The sequence below is a fragment of the Arvicola amphibius genome, chromosome 4, assembly GCF_903992535.2.
Source record: "Arvicola amphibius chromosome 4, mArvAmp1.2, whole genome shotgun sequence".
In the NCBI taxonomy this organism is placed as follows: domain Eukaryota; kingdom Metazoa; phylum Chordata; class Mammalia; order Rodentia; family Cricetidae; genus Arvicola; species Arvicola amphibius.
The window spans coordinates 40,949,023-40,963,386 of NC_052050.1; the positions used below are offsets into that span (position 1 = coordinate 40,949,023).

General features: G+C 48.9%; 1 protein-coding gene across 2 annotated transcripts in view; it reads right to left on the bottom strand.

Annotated features, from left to right (window-relative positions):
- Rhbdl3 (rhomboid like 3) overlaps positions 1 to 14,364 on the bottom strand; it is a 49,299-nt gene that overhangs the window by 16,376 nt on the left and 18,559 nt on the right. For both annotated transcript variants that reach the window (XM_038328645.1, XM_038328644.1), the window contains 3 exons: positions 13,172 to 13,396; positions 6,459 to 6,607; positions 5,396 to 5,508 (listed from right to left, as the gene is read on the bottom strand). In XM_038328645.1, the coding sequence (XP_038184573.1) occupies positions 5,396 to 5,508; positions 6,459 to 6,607; positions 13,172 to 13,396 (487 nt within the window). The remainder of the gene's footprint in view (positions 1 to 5,395; positions 5,509 to 6,458; positions 6,608 to 13,171; positions 13,397 to 14,364) is intronic.

The window sequence follows — 14,364 nt, forward strand, 5'->3', positions numbered from 1 at the left end:
CATGTATGGTAGAAGGAATCCCTCCCTCCGTTCAGCTTTCTCATTCTACTGATGAGAAACCAAGATTCAAAGGAGAAGTCTGACTGGCCCCAAGTAGGACTGATTCTAAAGCCGCCACAGGGGACGGAAGGCATCCACTCGGGTCAGCCGGGTACACACATTTCTCCCTCCCTCCCTCAAGTTCATCTCCATCCTGAAGGCCAACCTTTGAGGCAGGTGCTACCAGACTCCCCACAGACACAAGGAGAGCTCTCACCCCAGCACTGGAATCAGGATTTATTTCAAACCTGTTCTGCCTGACATAAAAATTCTTCTCCTTCTCCCCCAGTGCCAGGAATTAAACCTAGGGCATTACATAAGTTGGGCAAGCACTCTGTCACAGAGCAATTCCCCAGCCTGAAAGTCATGCTGATCAAAACCCATGCTCTTGGCCTCAGTAGCAACCACTTCCCACATTAGTTCAGAGGTGGCCTCTGCCTCCTTCCGCTTCTCTTTACTCAGCTGAATCTATAAACTTGCTTAAGCATCGCCTCCCACACCTCCTGCCCAGCCACGCTAAAGCACAAAAGGTTCACAGGATCTTCCAAGTGGGGCCTCTCTGGAGGGAGAATGTCCTTGAAAAGTCCAGAGAATGATGACATCACACTCTGGGGAGAGGATGGTTCTGTGGCTGTTGGTATGTGCCGCTGACAAACTTTGGTCCTGGGAGGGAAGCCGGGCAGTGAGGAGATGGGAGATTTATTGTTCTGGTCGCATTTAAGTGTGATCAATGCTTTGGCTTCCAGGGAAGGACACAGGAGACTAAAAATAACTAGGAGGTAGACCCCGGGGCACAGAGGGTGAGTAGCAGCTAGCCTGGGTGAGCAAGCAGAAACCTTGGTTGGAAAACGCCTGCAGGCTCAGGAGTCAATTAGCCGCTGGAGAGAGGGCTGGAGACAGGAGGAAGAGGCTGAGAGCCCAAACCTGCAAGTTCTACAAAGGTGGGGGCCCACATCTTAGGAGGGAGTTCCTGAACCAGGACCCAAGACCATCTGGATGGAGACATGGAGAGAGATCCCCATGGGAGCACCATTGACCACCTGCCTCTTGGCACCCCCTTTCCAGGTCCCTGTGACCAATTCTGGCTATGTAATGTCTAAGAAAAAAATTAAACAAGACAAATGTCAAGCTGCCATGACCGGAGGACTCACAAGCCCTTCTCCCAGCCCATGCGACTGGAAATCTTCCTTTCCTTTGTCAGGTCTTTTTCCAGCTTTTATTTGGTTTCTAACTACTGTCAGATAACTTTCTCCTTTTATTGGCCTACATACAGGGTTCAGCCATAAATATCCCAAAGCAGGGGGTCTTGGGATAGGGTGGGGAATCCCAGGGTAGCGACAAACAGGCAGCAAGATCTGCATGACAAAAGATTCCCACGCTCTCCTGGCTGCTTGTGAGGGCTGCATTGCAGGATAGCAGCGAGGCCAGCTGCCCGAGCCAGCTCCTTGTTAATTACTGTTTGCACGGAGCAAGCCCAGCCTTACCCAGCTGGTCCCTTTCCTCTCTCGCCAGACCCATTTAACTTGGCCACTTCTCTATGCCCTGGAGCCCTTCACCAGGGCCAGTGATGCATCAGGACAGCCTCCGGGGACAGAAGGGACCTGGGGGGGGGGGCAAGCCTACATAGCCCTGACCTTTCCCTCACCCTCCCCGTGGTTAGAGTCTTGACCCTGGGGCCTGGGGCCAGCCAGGAATACTGGCAGGAGCGTGGAATGGGAGAAATGACAGCAGTTGTGTGACCTTAGGCACTGCTCCTAAATTCTTTTGGCTTCAGTATTCACATGTATGAGATGAGGAAGTCTACAACTTCCAACATTCTGAGGAGTGAAACCCCTTTTTCTTGGGCTCCTCCCTAATTCAGTGAACCCTCTGACTGTGAAGGGTGTGGTCTGGGGAGCTCCACAGTTCTTCACAGACCAGGAATTCAATAATCCCTGGTTTGGATTCGATTTTTGGATTGAGATATATGTATCTTTTAAAGACAAGCCTTAATTTCTTTATTTTTATTTACATGTAGATCTGTGTGAGGGTGTCAGATCCCTTAGAACCTGAGTTATAGACAGTTGTGAGCCGCCATGTGGGTGCTGGGAATTGAACCCAGGGCCTTTGGAAGAGCAGAGCAGTCAGTGCTCTCAGCCTCTGAGCCATCTCTTCAGCACCCTAAAGACAAGTCTTACGTAGAGCAGGTTGACCTCGTTCTTGCTGAGATCTTCCCACTCTGCCTCCTGCACGCTGAGATAACAAGTACGCACCGCTCCGGTCTCTTTTTATAATCTTATTAACCTTCCAAGACTTTCCTAAGGTCCATGCATCGGCTGGGGCCTGGAGGGACTGGCTAGGACCAAAGGACACAAGATCTAAGCATACAGAGTAGTAAAGGACATCAAGGGAGATTGTGGGCCAGGCAGGATCCCTTCGTAACCTGTTATGAAGCTCATGGGTGACAGGTCCATAAGGTCAGGGCAAATCCCGTGAAGGTGGTAGGGATAGAAGCCAGGAGGACAAAGGCAAGCTGGACCACCACACCTCACCACTGCACAGCACAGACCAAGGGGCTGGTTCCCAAAACATATTCTGGGTCCATGCCATCGTGCAGGTGAATTGGTGGCCTTGCCATTAAGGCACACGACTGCAGTGATTTTAGTCTGAAAAGTTTGAAGGCGGGTGTTCTCCAACAGCTCCTTGGCCATTAGGAAAAACTCAAATTAACACTGGCAGAACATTTACCTCTAAGCGATGTTACTTTATTTATTCATGTATTCTTTCAACTACTCTACAAATATTTATTACCTAACAGGTGCTGAGCTCTAGGGCTGCATATTGGCTTCTATAAACTCGGCAATAAGAGGCTGCTGATATACTCAGGTGCTGTGTTTCTTTGTATTTGACGTAGCTCAGGGTGGTCTCAAAATCACCATATCGTCGAGGATGACCTTGATCTCCTCATCCTCCTGTCTCTACCTCCCAAGTGTTGAGATTACAGGTATGTGACCACATGCCCTGGCTTTCAAAGGTTGCTAGTGTTATGATCTTCAGGGCTGGTGATCAGAGCTGTTGCGGTACGCAGAGCTCTACCCTAATTTGATTAATTAGAAGAGTTTATTTCACCTGTCTGAATGGCCTATTCAATGAGAGTGACGGTGAACACCTTATGGACCTTATAAAATGGTGACGTGTATTGGAGATGACACACAAGCCTGAACTCTTATCTCTGTGCTGTGGCAGTTAGCCATCACTCAATAAAACAGGTCGGCCTTGGGTTTGGAATAGTTTCACCGGGCAGAGATTAAAGCAGGGTCAGATACTGATCAAGGCCTCCCTTGGTTTCCGACAGATTTTCTGCACAAGAGCAAAGGCCTGCCTTTTGATTCTTAGGTGTTTACAGGGCAATCTCTGGGATCACAGAACCTCTGTGGGACCCCATCTCTACCACTTAAAAGCTGTGTCTTCTTGGGCAAGTCACTTGTTCCTCTAAACCCTGGCTTCTGCTTTTTGTTTTGTTGTTGCTCTTTTACTGTGTGGCCTAAACTGGTCTTGAACTTTTGATCCACTTGTATTAGTCTCCGAAGCACGGGCACTACAGGAATGTGCCACCACACCTCAGCCTCAGGCTCTGTACCCACTCCAGGCCGCGTGGCTTGGAGGTGAGGACACCAGACACTGGTCGTGGATAAGGACTGGTTCTCTGTCAAGGTCTAACTATAAGGGCTTCCCTCTGAGGACAGATACAGAGGGGAAGCAGTGTAGGGAGATCAATCCACTCAATCGTGGAGATCAATGACATGATTTGTAGTGACCAGATAGCCCTCTGGCCTGAATCAATGGCTCAGGCAGAGCACTGTGTGCCCTTGGCTCCACGCTGCAGGCTCCCAGCCTCATATCCTGGTGCTGTGCCTTGCTTCTGTCTGCACTGACATCACTGGGGAGGATGCTTGCACTGCCCCCCCCTCCCCGCGCGCCCCGTGTCATCTGTTCTGGGTGAGTGCTGAGAGTCATTTTGAATCTCGCTTCTGTCTTCCAAGTTATTGTCATTGTCGTCCCCCCCCCGTCCCCCCCCCCCGCTTCCCCCGAGTCTAATTGACTACTAACTGCAAGTGTTACAAGCTCCTTCTCGTTCCTCGCCATTTAACATCTGGGACTCTGGGAATCTAGGTGGGGAACGCACATCTATAAATCCCCAGGTGGCATGACTGACTGAGAGGTGTGTGGGTGGTTGAGAGTCTGGAACCTGGAGGTGCTCACTAAACCTCTGTTAAGGACACAGTCGGTGCAGGATTCAGGGAAAGACTTGTGAGGGTCTAAGGTGCAAGGATCTGGGCACACACAGAAGTGTCAGAGACAGCACTGGGAGGGAGGGTCTCCCAGGCACAGGGCCTACACATGAGCAGGTTTAGCCCCCTGGAGGTAGAGTGGGATCCTTCTTGCTTGGAAGTCACTTCATTACTGCCTGCCTGTTGTTTACGAGGTCAAGGCTGCCCAGCTCTCCTGATGACAACTTTAATGCCATTCAGAAAGGATTAAGGTCTTAATTAAGGTCTTAGTCTCTCTCTCTCTCTCTCTCTCTCTCTCTCTCTCTCTCTCTCTCTCTCTCTCTCTCTCTCTCTCTCTCTCTCTCTCTCTCTCTCTCTCTCTCTCTCTTCTCCCTTTGAGCCCAGCTGTCAGGCTGAAGAGCTGAAGAGGCAAAGCTCCAACAGGCAGCAGTAAAGTCAGAGGTATCATGCAGGAGAGAGCACTCAGAGGCTGGGCAGCAGCTACCTTCCCTGGAGAACTCTCCCCTCTGTTCATCTCATTCGTCCCATCTCCCCACAACAGACTTCTCCCAACAGGAGTATCCACAACCTCCTAGGCCAAACTGTCCTGTCCTCAGAGGGCCAATCAAGGGATCCATGATTGCTCTGTGTAAAAAAAGAAAAAAGAAAAAAAAAAAAGAAAAAAGAAAATTCCCTATGGGCTCAGATATGGCTTGGCCAGAGCTGCCTGGCTTCATCCAGACCACGGGTGTCCCTTTGCACGGTAGAAGGAAGCTGTTGTCTCATGTGTGGCTCCATCAAAAGCAGGCAACTCGCAATAGCTCTGTCTACAAGCTTGATGGGATCATAAGAACCAAGGAATTTCCCTAGGCTCACAAGGCTAGAGCACGGTAATTCGACGGCAGGAATTCTCTCAGTAGTCCTATTCCGAATCACGCGCTCTGCTCCAGAATACACCTCCCTGTCTGGGTGGCCGTGGAAAATCTGCCTGGAGGACATTCCAGAACCAGGAGCCTTGAAGATGCCCAGGAAGCCAGGGCTTGTACCAGCCACGGGATCTCCTCTGACCTGCCTCAGGAGGCTCACCATAGGGTCCACCAGCCTACCTGCCACAACGCCAGCCGCATAGACAAGCCCGATTCGGGTGGCTCCATGCACCATCTCCAGCGGCACCCCCACCAGCAGCTGCAGCACCACATTGAGTCCTAGGTGCTCTACCCTGTGACAGACACATTCGTTAACTCACCTGACAAATGCTGTGGGCCAAGATACTGGGAGGCCGGGAGGGTGCAAGACACCTTCTCCGCCTTTGAGCAGTTCAGGGGCTGGGGAGATGATTGTCATGGGAAGAATTCCGTCCAGCTGAGACAGAACGCACATAAGGGATCTGGTGGTGACAGGTATGGTCTATCTCTGCAGTAGTGACAAGGACTAGCCATGCCCAGGACCTTGCAGCTCTAGGGGTTAACATGGATGATGCCAAGGCTCAGAGAGTGACGGTGAGTGGCTTAAAGTCACAGCCCAGGTGTCTGGCCAGCTTGAGATGTGACATTCAACTCTTCTTCCTGGTGCGAGAAAGGACCCACCCACTCTGCTCACTCCAAACTTTCAGGGCTGGGAGAGGGACAGACTGCGATGGGAAATAAGAAGCTCTAATAAATTAGAGCTTTACTTGGCTTGTGGGAGCAACCACACACACAAATTATGAACAACTCTTGTGGCTAGTTGGCTGGCCACATGACCCTTTTTGCTCTGGGCTCTAGGAAGCATAGAACATTTCAACCTACCCCTGGGAAGCACACAGACCCATACTGTGAAATGTGTGTGCCAATCACATTGGTGGCTTTAGCAGCCTCCTTTGCTTCTCCTTTCCACACACAGCAACTGACAGTATGTTTGGTATTGGGTGACTTTCAAGAGGCTATCTCAAATCTGCATCCAAGTCAATAAAAATAAACCAAAAACTTAGTTCCAGAGTTTAGGGCTCAGTTTTAGGGCACATGCTTAGTATTCCAAAGACCCTAAGTCTAATCCCCAACACTGTAAATAAAAAATATGCTTATGTAAATGTATATATAAAATGTGTTTTTATATATAATATGTAATAATTCCATCCCAGGTAATCAGGCCGCTAACTCTTCTGCAGGTTCTGTGGGAAGACATACTCACCCTGCATGCATAAAGATGTATGTCACATAGCGCCAAGCCTGTGCACGGAGCTGCGGGTGGTAAACCAGCGAGTTCTTCAGGTACCGAGGGTGCGTCACCTGCAGCACAAACTGATCCAGTAGAACGCCATTGTACAGAAAAAGGGCAACCTAGACGAAGCATAGAGCGGAGGCCAGTTACGAGGCACAAGACTGCTCAGGACGGTGTTCCTGACAGGCACTGGGGATAAGACAGGTGGCTGTCACCCCACCTGAATGAAAGGTGTCCATAGCTAGGACCCATTTATCAGAAAGCATCCTTCACTGTTTCTGAGATACTCTCGTGTAACGGGGTCATGTGATCTCTGTCTATGCTTCCCTGGTGGGCATGATTTTAAACCATAATTCTAGTAAACCCTCATTCTCCTACTTCATACAGGTTGATTTCTTAAAAACAAAACTAAAATATAAAACAAAAAAAATACTATGGTAGAATTAGAATAGACATAAAATTTAGTGCCTCTAAATTTTTGTTTTTATTTTTTTCAGACAAGGTTTTTCTGTAGCTCTGGCTGTCCTAAAACTCGCTCTGTAGACCAGGCTGGCCTCAGACTCAGAGATCTGCCCGCCTCTGCCTCCTGTGTGCTGGAATTAGGGGTGTGTGCCACCACTGCCTGGCTGAGTTTTTTATACTTTATTTATTTAGTGTGTGTGTCTGTCTGTCTGTCTGTCTGTCTGTGTGTGCGTGCATCGTGGTACCCACGGAATCAGAGAATGACTTGCAGGATTTCAGGCTTTCCTTCTACCACATGAGTTTCAGGGTCTGAACGCAGATATTGCCAGGCCTGGCAGCAAGTGCCTTCACCAGCCTGCACCCACGAACAAGAACTCTTTGCTGCCCCTCCTGCAGCTCCTCCAACCACTGCCTAGCCTGGTGCTTCACGCAGCTGGGCTTGCAGAGCATGCGGCCGGATTGCACGGTGCTCCTCCAGCGACTGAGGTTAAAGTGTACGTTCTCAAGGACGGCCTGCATCACATCACCAGTTTCCTTTCCTTTCCTTTCCTTTCCTTTCCTTTCCTTTCCTTTCCTTTCCTTTCCTTTCCTTTCCAGTTTTTGTTTCTTTGTTTTTCGAGACAGGGTTTCTCTGTTCTAGCTGTCCTGGAACTCGCTCTGTAGCCCAGGCTGGCTTCAAACTCACAGAGATCACCTGCCTCTGCCTCCCGAGTGCTGGGATTGAAGACACGCGCCACCACCGCCTGGCTTTCCTTTTCTTTTTATGACACAAGGTTAGTCTAGAGTCACTCTACAGTCCATACTGCCTGCTAATTCACAATCCTCCTGCCTCAACACCTCAAGAGCTAGAATCACAGAAACACCCTACACTGCTGAGCAGAACTAGGCAGTTCCATTCTATATATCGGCCTCTCTTTGACCACACATTGTTCTGTCCGTGGGAACTTGGATTGCTGCCATCTTTTTGCTATTGCAAATATCTCTAAGAACAAGGTGGACAAGGAGCTCCTCTGTTCACCACTTTTATTTACTTATTTATTTGGCTTGAGACAGGGTTTCTTTGTGTAACAGTCCTGGCTGTTCTAGAACTCGCTTTCTACATCAGGCTGGCCTAGAACTCACTGAGATCCTCCCGCCTCTGCCTCCCAAGTGCTGCTGGGATTAAAGGTGAGCGCCACCACCGCCTGGTTTAGTACATGGTAATCTTTTTTTTTCTTTTTTCTTTTTTTGGTTTTTCGAGACAGGGTTTCTCTGCAACTTTTTTAGAGCCTGTCCTGGAACTAGCTCTTGTAGACCACCTCACAGAGATCCGCCTGCCTCTGCCTCCCGAGTGCTGGGATTAAAGGCGTGCGCCACCACCGCCCGGCTAGTACATGGTAATCTTAAAGTTAAAAATGTAAAGGAATTATTATCTGACACTGGACAAGGTGGCACATGCCTTTAGTCCCAGCACTTGAGAAACAGAGGCAGGTGGATCTCTGTGAGTTTCAGGCCAACCTGGTCTACAGTGTAAGTTTCAGGACAGCCAGGGTTACATAGAGAAGGCATCTCAAAACAAAACAAGTTATTATTTTATGTGTATTGGTGTTTTGGTTGCATTCATGTCTGTGCACCACGTGTGTGCCTGGTGCTCAAGGAGGCCAGAAGAAGGTATCAGATACCTCAGAGCTGGAGTAAACAGATAGTTGTGAGCCACCATGTGGCTTCTGGGAATCAAAGGTCAAGCAGCCAGTGCTCTTAACCACTGAGCTGACTCTCCTGCCCCATGCTTCATCTTCTGAAGAGGACCAGTTTTCCTAATGGTTGGACTATTCCACACTCCCATCAACATCTGTGGTTTCTTCTTATCTCCACCTATATACCAAGTATGTTGATTTTTTTCAGATAACTATGTGTATCTATTCAAGGCCTAGCAGGGTATTTGCTTTGCTGATCTCTTTGGAACTCAATGTAAAATGAATCTTTATGCCCCTGTGCTCCTTTCAAATCAGAGCATGTGCAAAGCTATTTAAGAATGTGTGAGGGTGCCGGGCAATGGTGGCACATGCCTTTAATCCCAGCACTCAGAGACACGTGGATCTCTGTGAGTTCGAGGCCAGCCTAGTCTACAAAGTGAGTTCCAGGACAGCCAGGGCTGTTACACAGCCCTGTCTCAAAAAATAAAAAACAAAACAAAACAAAAAAAAGTTTGGGGTTCTAGGCTGGGCTACTACAGTGTAGAAATCCAGGAGGGTAGGGTTTTCTCTTCCATACACAATGGCCCTGAATCTGCTCTTTGGTTTCTTCTTTCCCACCAGCTATGGTTTCTGTAGTGTTGCTGGTGTTAGACGTGGCTGGCAGCTCCATGTTCCTTCATTTTCTATCTGTTATGGAATCAAAGACTCCAAATACTAGAGCTCTATGGGAAACAGAAGCCCTGGGCTCCAAGAGAGTTAAATCAACTGTTTGAGTATCTTCCTTTCTTTCCCATATTGATGGCTCAAATTTATACAGCTGTAGAATTTTAAAATCTGAGACAATCTGGACACAAACACTGGCTCTTTTGGATCACCTTAGGCAAATTATTAGAATTCTCTAGCCCTTGGTTTCCACATCTGAAAATGGGTAATAATTATATAATAATTATACTGCACAGGGGTCACAAGTTTAAAAGTGGTACTGTAGTTGAGAGCGGTGGCTTTCAGCTGTCATCCTAGCAGAGACAGGGGGATTATAGTTCTGAGGGTAGTGGAATAAAGAGTGAGACCCTTTCTTTTCTTTTTTTCCTCCTTCCCTCCCTCTCTCCCTCTCTCCCTCCCTCCCTCCGTTCTTGCATTTCTGTTTTCTGAGGCAGGGTTTCTCTGTGTTGCCCTGGCTGTCCTGGAACTCGCTCTGTAGACCAGGCTGGCCTCGGACTCAGAAAACCGTCTGCCTCTGCATCGAGTGCAGAGATTCAAGGTATGCACGACTATGCCCTACAAGAAAGAGACCCTTTCTTAAAAGAACAACAAAATAGGCTGCAAGTACTTATACACTCAGGCACACACACTCACAAAAACCAAAATAAATTAATTAAACACAATCAGGGGCTGGAAAGATGCCTCTACAATTGACAGCACTTGTTGCTCTTGCAAGGGTCTCAGGCTCAGACCCTAACACCCACACAGCAGCTTACCACCATCTGTAGCTACAGCTCCAGGGGATGGAAAACCCTCCTCTGACCTCTGTGGACATTGCATGCATGTGGTGCAGACATACTCATTCACATAAAGTAAATACATCTAATAAAAAAATATTCAGCCAGGCATGGTGGCATATACCTTTAATCCGAGCACGTGGGAGGCAGAGGCAGGCGGACCTCTGTGAGCTTGAGGACAACATGGACTACAGAGCAAGTTCTAGGACATCCAGGGTTTCACAGAGAAACTCTGTCTCAAATAATTAAAAAAGATATTTTTAAAAATGTGGGGGCGGGGGCACAGATGGTCCAGTGGGTAAGGGTACTTGCTGACAAGCCTGACAACCTGAGCTCAGCCCTAGAGTCTAGACGGTTGGAGGAGAACGGACTTCTGTAAATTGTCTTCTCACCTACACACGGAGACCACACACACACTCTCCTCACACACGAAGCAAGTAAACAATAAATAAATGTAATCTAAAACTTTAAAATGACAAAATAACAACAATAGCAAACACTCAAGTGTAACATAAAGGAAAAGCTCAAGGCCCAGCACGCAATCAGGGAAGGAAGCAATAATTAAGATCAGACTGGGCATTCTGGACCGCACCTGGACCCAGCTTAAGCTATCAAAGGAATCGGCAGCTGGGAATAGAAGCCAGAGACAGTGTGCTTGTCTAACATGCATGAAGCCTAGGTCTCTCTCTCTCTCTCTGTCTCACACACACACACACACACACACACACACACACACGCACGCACGCACGCACGCACGCACGCACGCACGCACGGCTCTTCTTCCTACATAACACCATGCAGGTGTCCTGGCAACAGGCAGAGCTTCCAAGGTATCTCATTATTGTTGGTCCTCAAATAGAAGTTAATAAATAGCCCTACTCAGTGAGCACTGGAAGGACACATCGGAGAAAATCTCAGAAAAACACCACCGCAACATGTACTTGGGCAAAACCATAACAACAAACAGATCTCTATGTGCAGAACAGGGAGGGGTAGATTTTTGCTTGCTTTGTTTTGTTTTTTAGAGTTTCTTAGAAATATTTTATCTTTTTTTGGCGGGGGGGAGGGTTGAGACAGGATCTCTCTCTATATATATAGCCCTGATTGTCCAGGAACTCGCTCTGTAGACCAGGCTGGCCTCAAATTCACAGAGATCCACCTGCCCCTACCTTCTGAGTCCTGGGATTAAAGGTGTGTGCCACCACGCCTGGCTAAAATATTTTTCTTTATTATCTTTTATTATTTCTGTGGATGTTTTGCCTGCGTGCATATTTGTGTACCACGTGCATGCCTGATGCCATCCAGAGGCTTGAAGAGGATGCTGGGTCCCCTGGAACTGGAGGTACAGACAGCTGTGAGCTGCCATCTGGCTGCTGGGAATCAAACTCTGGTCTCTGGAAGAGCAGCCAATGCTCTCACCCACCAAGCCATCTCCATTACTGTTTTTTGAACCAAATCTGCTTCTGTAGCGCAGCCTGGTCTTGAATTCATGGTGACCCTTTGTGGGATTGCAAGTATGAGTAACCGAGCCCAGACAGACCAATTATTTCTGATTTAGGAAAAAAAAAAAAAAAAAAAAAGATGCCATGAAACTGAATTATCAGGGCAGCTGAGGAAGCAGGAGTATCACAAGACCTCCTGCAGAGGCAGTAATCAGTACATAGCCTTGGAGGAGAAGCAGCCAGAGACTGGAAACGCAAAAGGGAAGCCAGGCATCCCTACAGGAGCCAGAGGTGGGGTGCGCTATTGGGGTTCCTGCTGAACTGAGGACTGAGTTCCACCACACAGGACAAAACACGAAAGGAGCTCCTGGGGAGTCCCTTGTCTGTGCAGGGCTCATTTCTGCACAATAGTAAGTGTGACTAGGAGGGCTGCTTTTCCAGAAAACCCAGTTCAATCCCCAGTACCCACATTAGAGATTCACAACTGCCAACAAGATCCAGGGAATCTGAGGCTTTCTTCTCACTTACAAGCTCACACACAGGTATGCACACAGACACACTCACAAGCTCACACACAGTTATGCACACACACACATGCACATTCAGAAGCTCACACACAGGTATGCACACAGACACAAACACACACTCACAAGCTCACACACAGGCATACACATAGACACAGACACACACACAAACAAGTTCACACACAGGCATACACATAGACACAGACACACACACAAACAAGCTCACACACAGGCATGCACATAGACACAGACACACACACAAACAAGTTCACACACAGGCATACACATAGACACAGACACACACACAAACAAGCTCACACACAGGCATGCACACAGACACACACACAAACAAGCTCACACACAGGCTTGCACATAGACACACACACTCACACACAGACACACACACTCACAAGCTCACACACATGCACACACACAGACACACACAAATAATAAAATGAAAAAAATATAAAGGAATGGCTCTTGGTTGAAATTTGTTTTTAAGAAGCACTAGCCTGTGAACTTTTTAAACAATGTATGGCAGATTCCCTAAAGAGAGAATGTTCTATAAAAACTTCATTTTCTTGTTCACAAACACTCCCTCCCAGAGGTAAGCATGTGCTTCTGTGTTAAGGAAGCACCCCAGCCATCCTCTTCCTCCTCTGTGGAGGTGTCCTCCCCCAGGCATGGGGAAGCTCTGGTGACCCCTGCATTACAGTCTGCAAATGAAGTCTCAAGGGGCTAACCACTGTTGTTCTAGCCTTCCAGGAGAGGAATTTACATAAATTGGCTTTATTGAGTTTGCCTGGCTAAATCCCCAAATCCTTGAGTTTGTCACATTGTTTTGCTGTTTTGAAGGGGGAAGAAATATGGAGATTTTGCTGCAGGTTGCCTCAAGTAATCTTCGCCTGGAGTGCTCACTAATAGCACTTCAGCTAGGCAACCGGGTTCCCTAGCAAGGCTCTGACTTGCAGAACGACGTCTATTTGATCTGCAGCTCCCCCTCGAACCTCCGACCTCCTCTCCCCAAGCGACCCCAGGTTTAGAAAGCCCTCCCCCCGCCAGCTCCACCCTGGTCCTTGCCTCCAGCAGGGTGACTGTGATCATGAGCCAGGGCGGGGGGCAGCAGGTATAGCTGTCGTAGTACCACTTGCGGTCAATCTCTCGGGGCAGGGTCTCGTAGGCCACGTGGCGGATGAGCCGCTGGGACAGGCTCAACCCCTTCTCCTCCAGCAGGGCCTTGCTGCTCAGCCTGCGGTTGCCCTGAAGGATGGCCTGGCGGAAGCTGTTGGAACGCTTGTTGCTCATCTGCACAGGAAACGGGGTGAGGAGAGGGTCAGAGTCGGGGCCTCAGGGAGCACTGCACCTACACCTCAGCCTGCACGCGCTGGCAGGAGCAATTCTTCTCTGAGCTCTGGGCAGCATTCCAGGAATGCCACCGTGTTGACCTTTGACCTCACAGCTCATCTCCATTAGAAAAGAACTCTGAACATTCCTTCTGCCAGATAGGAAACTGAGGTACAGAGAGTACCTAAGAAGACACAGGTTCAAACCCAGGCCTGAATTTATACAGTCCTCTCACCCACTCATCCCTGATCCTCAGGACCAGGAAATCAGCAGTCACACTTCAGAGCGACAGCGGCCGTGAGAACACACAGGATCCAGGCTAGTGTGTCTCCAGGTGGTCAGCAAGGGCTTTCCTGAAGGAGGTGATGGCCAGGTGAGGGAGGGCCGGGGTGAGGGAGCATCCCAGGCACACCAGCTTGGGAAGGTGCAAGCAGGTCTTTGTCAGCCAGCTGTCAGGAGTTGTCAGGATCAGAACCCAATGTCATGGAAGCCATGACACCCGAATGTTTCCTGGCAGGTATGATACTCAGTGAGCCCAGGGCCTCACCCAAGACCAGGTCCTGCCCTCAGCAATCCAGGCCTGGTCCCCATAGATCTGCTTCATCCAGCAGTTAGCCTGACTTCCAGCCTCTGGAAGCTTCTGCCACCCTTGATTTTTTTTCCCGGATCATACTGTAAACTATTCCAAGGGAGAGTAGGCCAAAAGACCCAAGGGCCCATAGCTACTGCATGTTTCATAGCTATTGGCATGTAGTCACTGATGTACTTCTCAGACCAGAGGCCCTGAAGGAGATAATCCAGCCAGACCCAAACAAGATCCAGTCGGGACTAGCAAGGCGAATGAAGCCAGAGCAGGGCACAGGAGTCTGAGCCTCTTTCTGAAGGGCACCTGGAAGAATCCAGGATCAGACAAGGCCACTTAGTGGGAG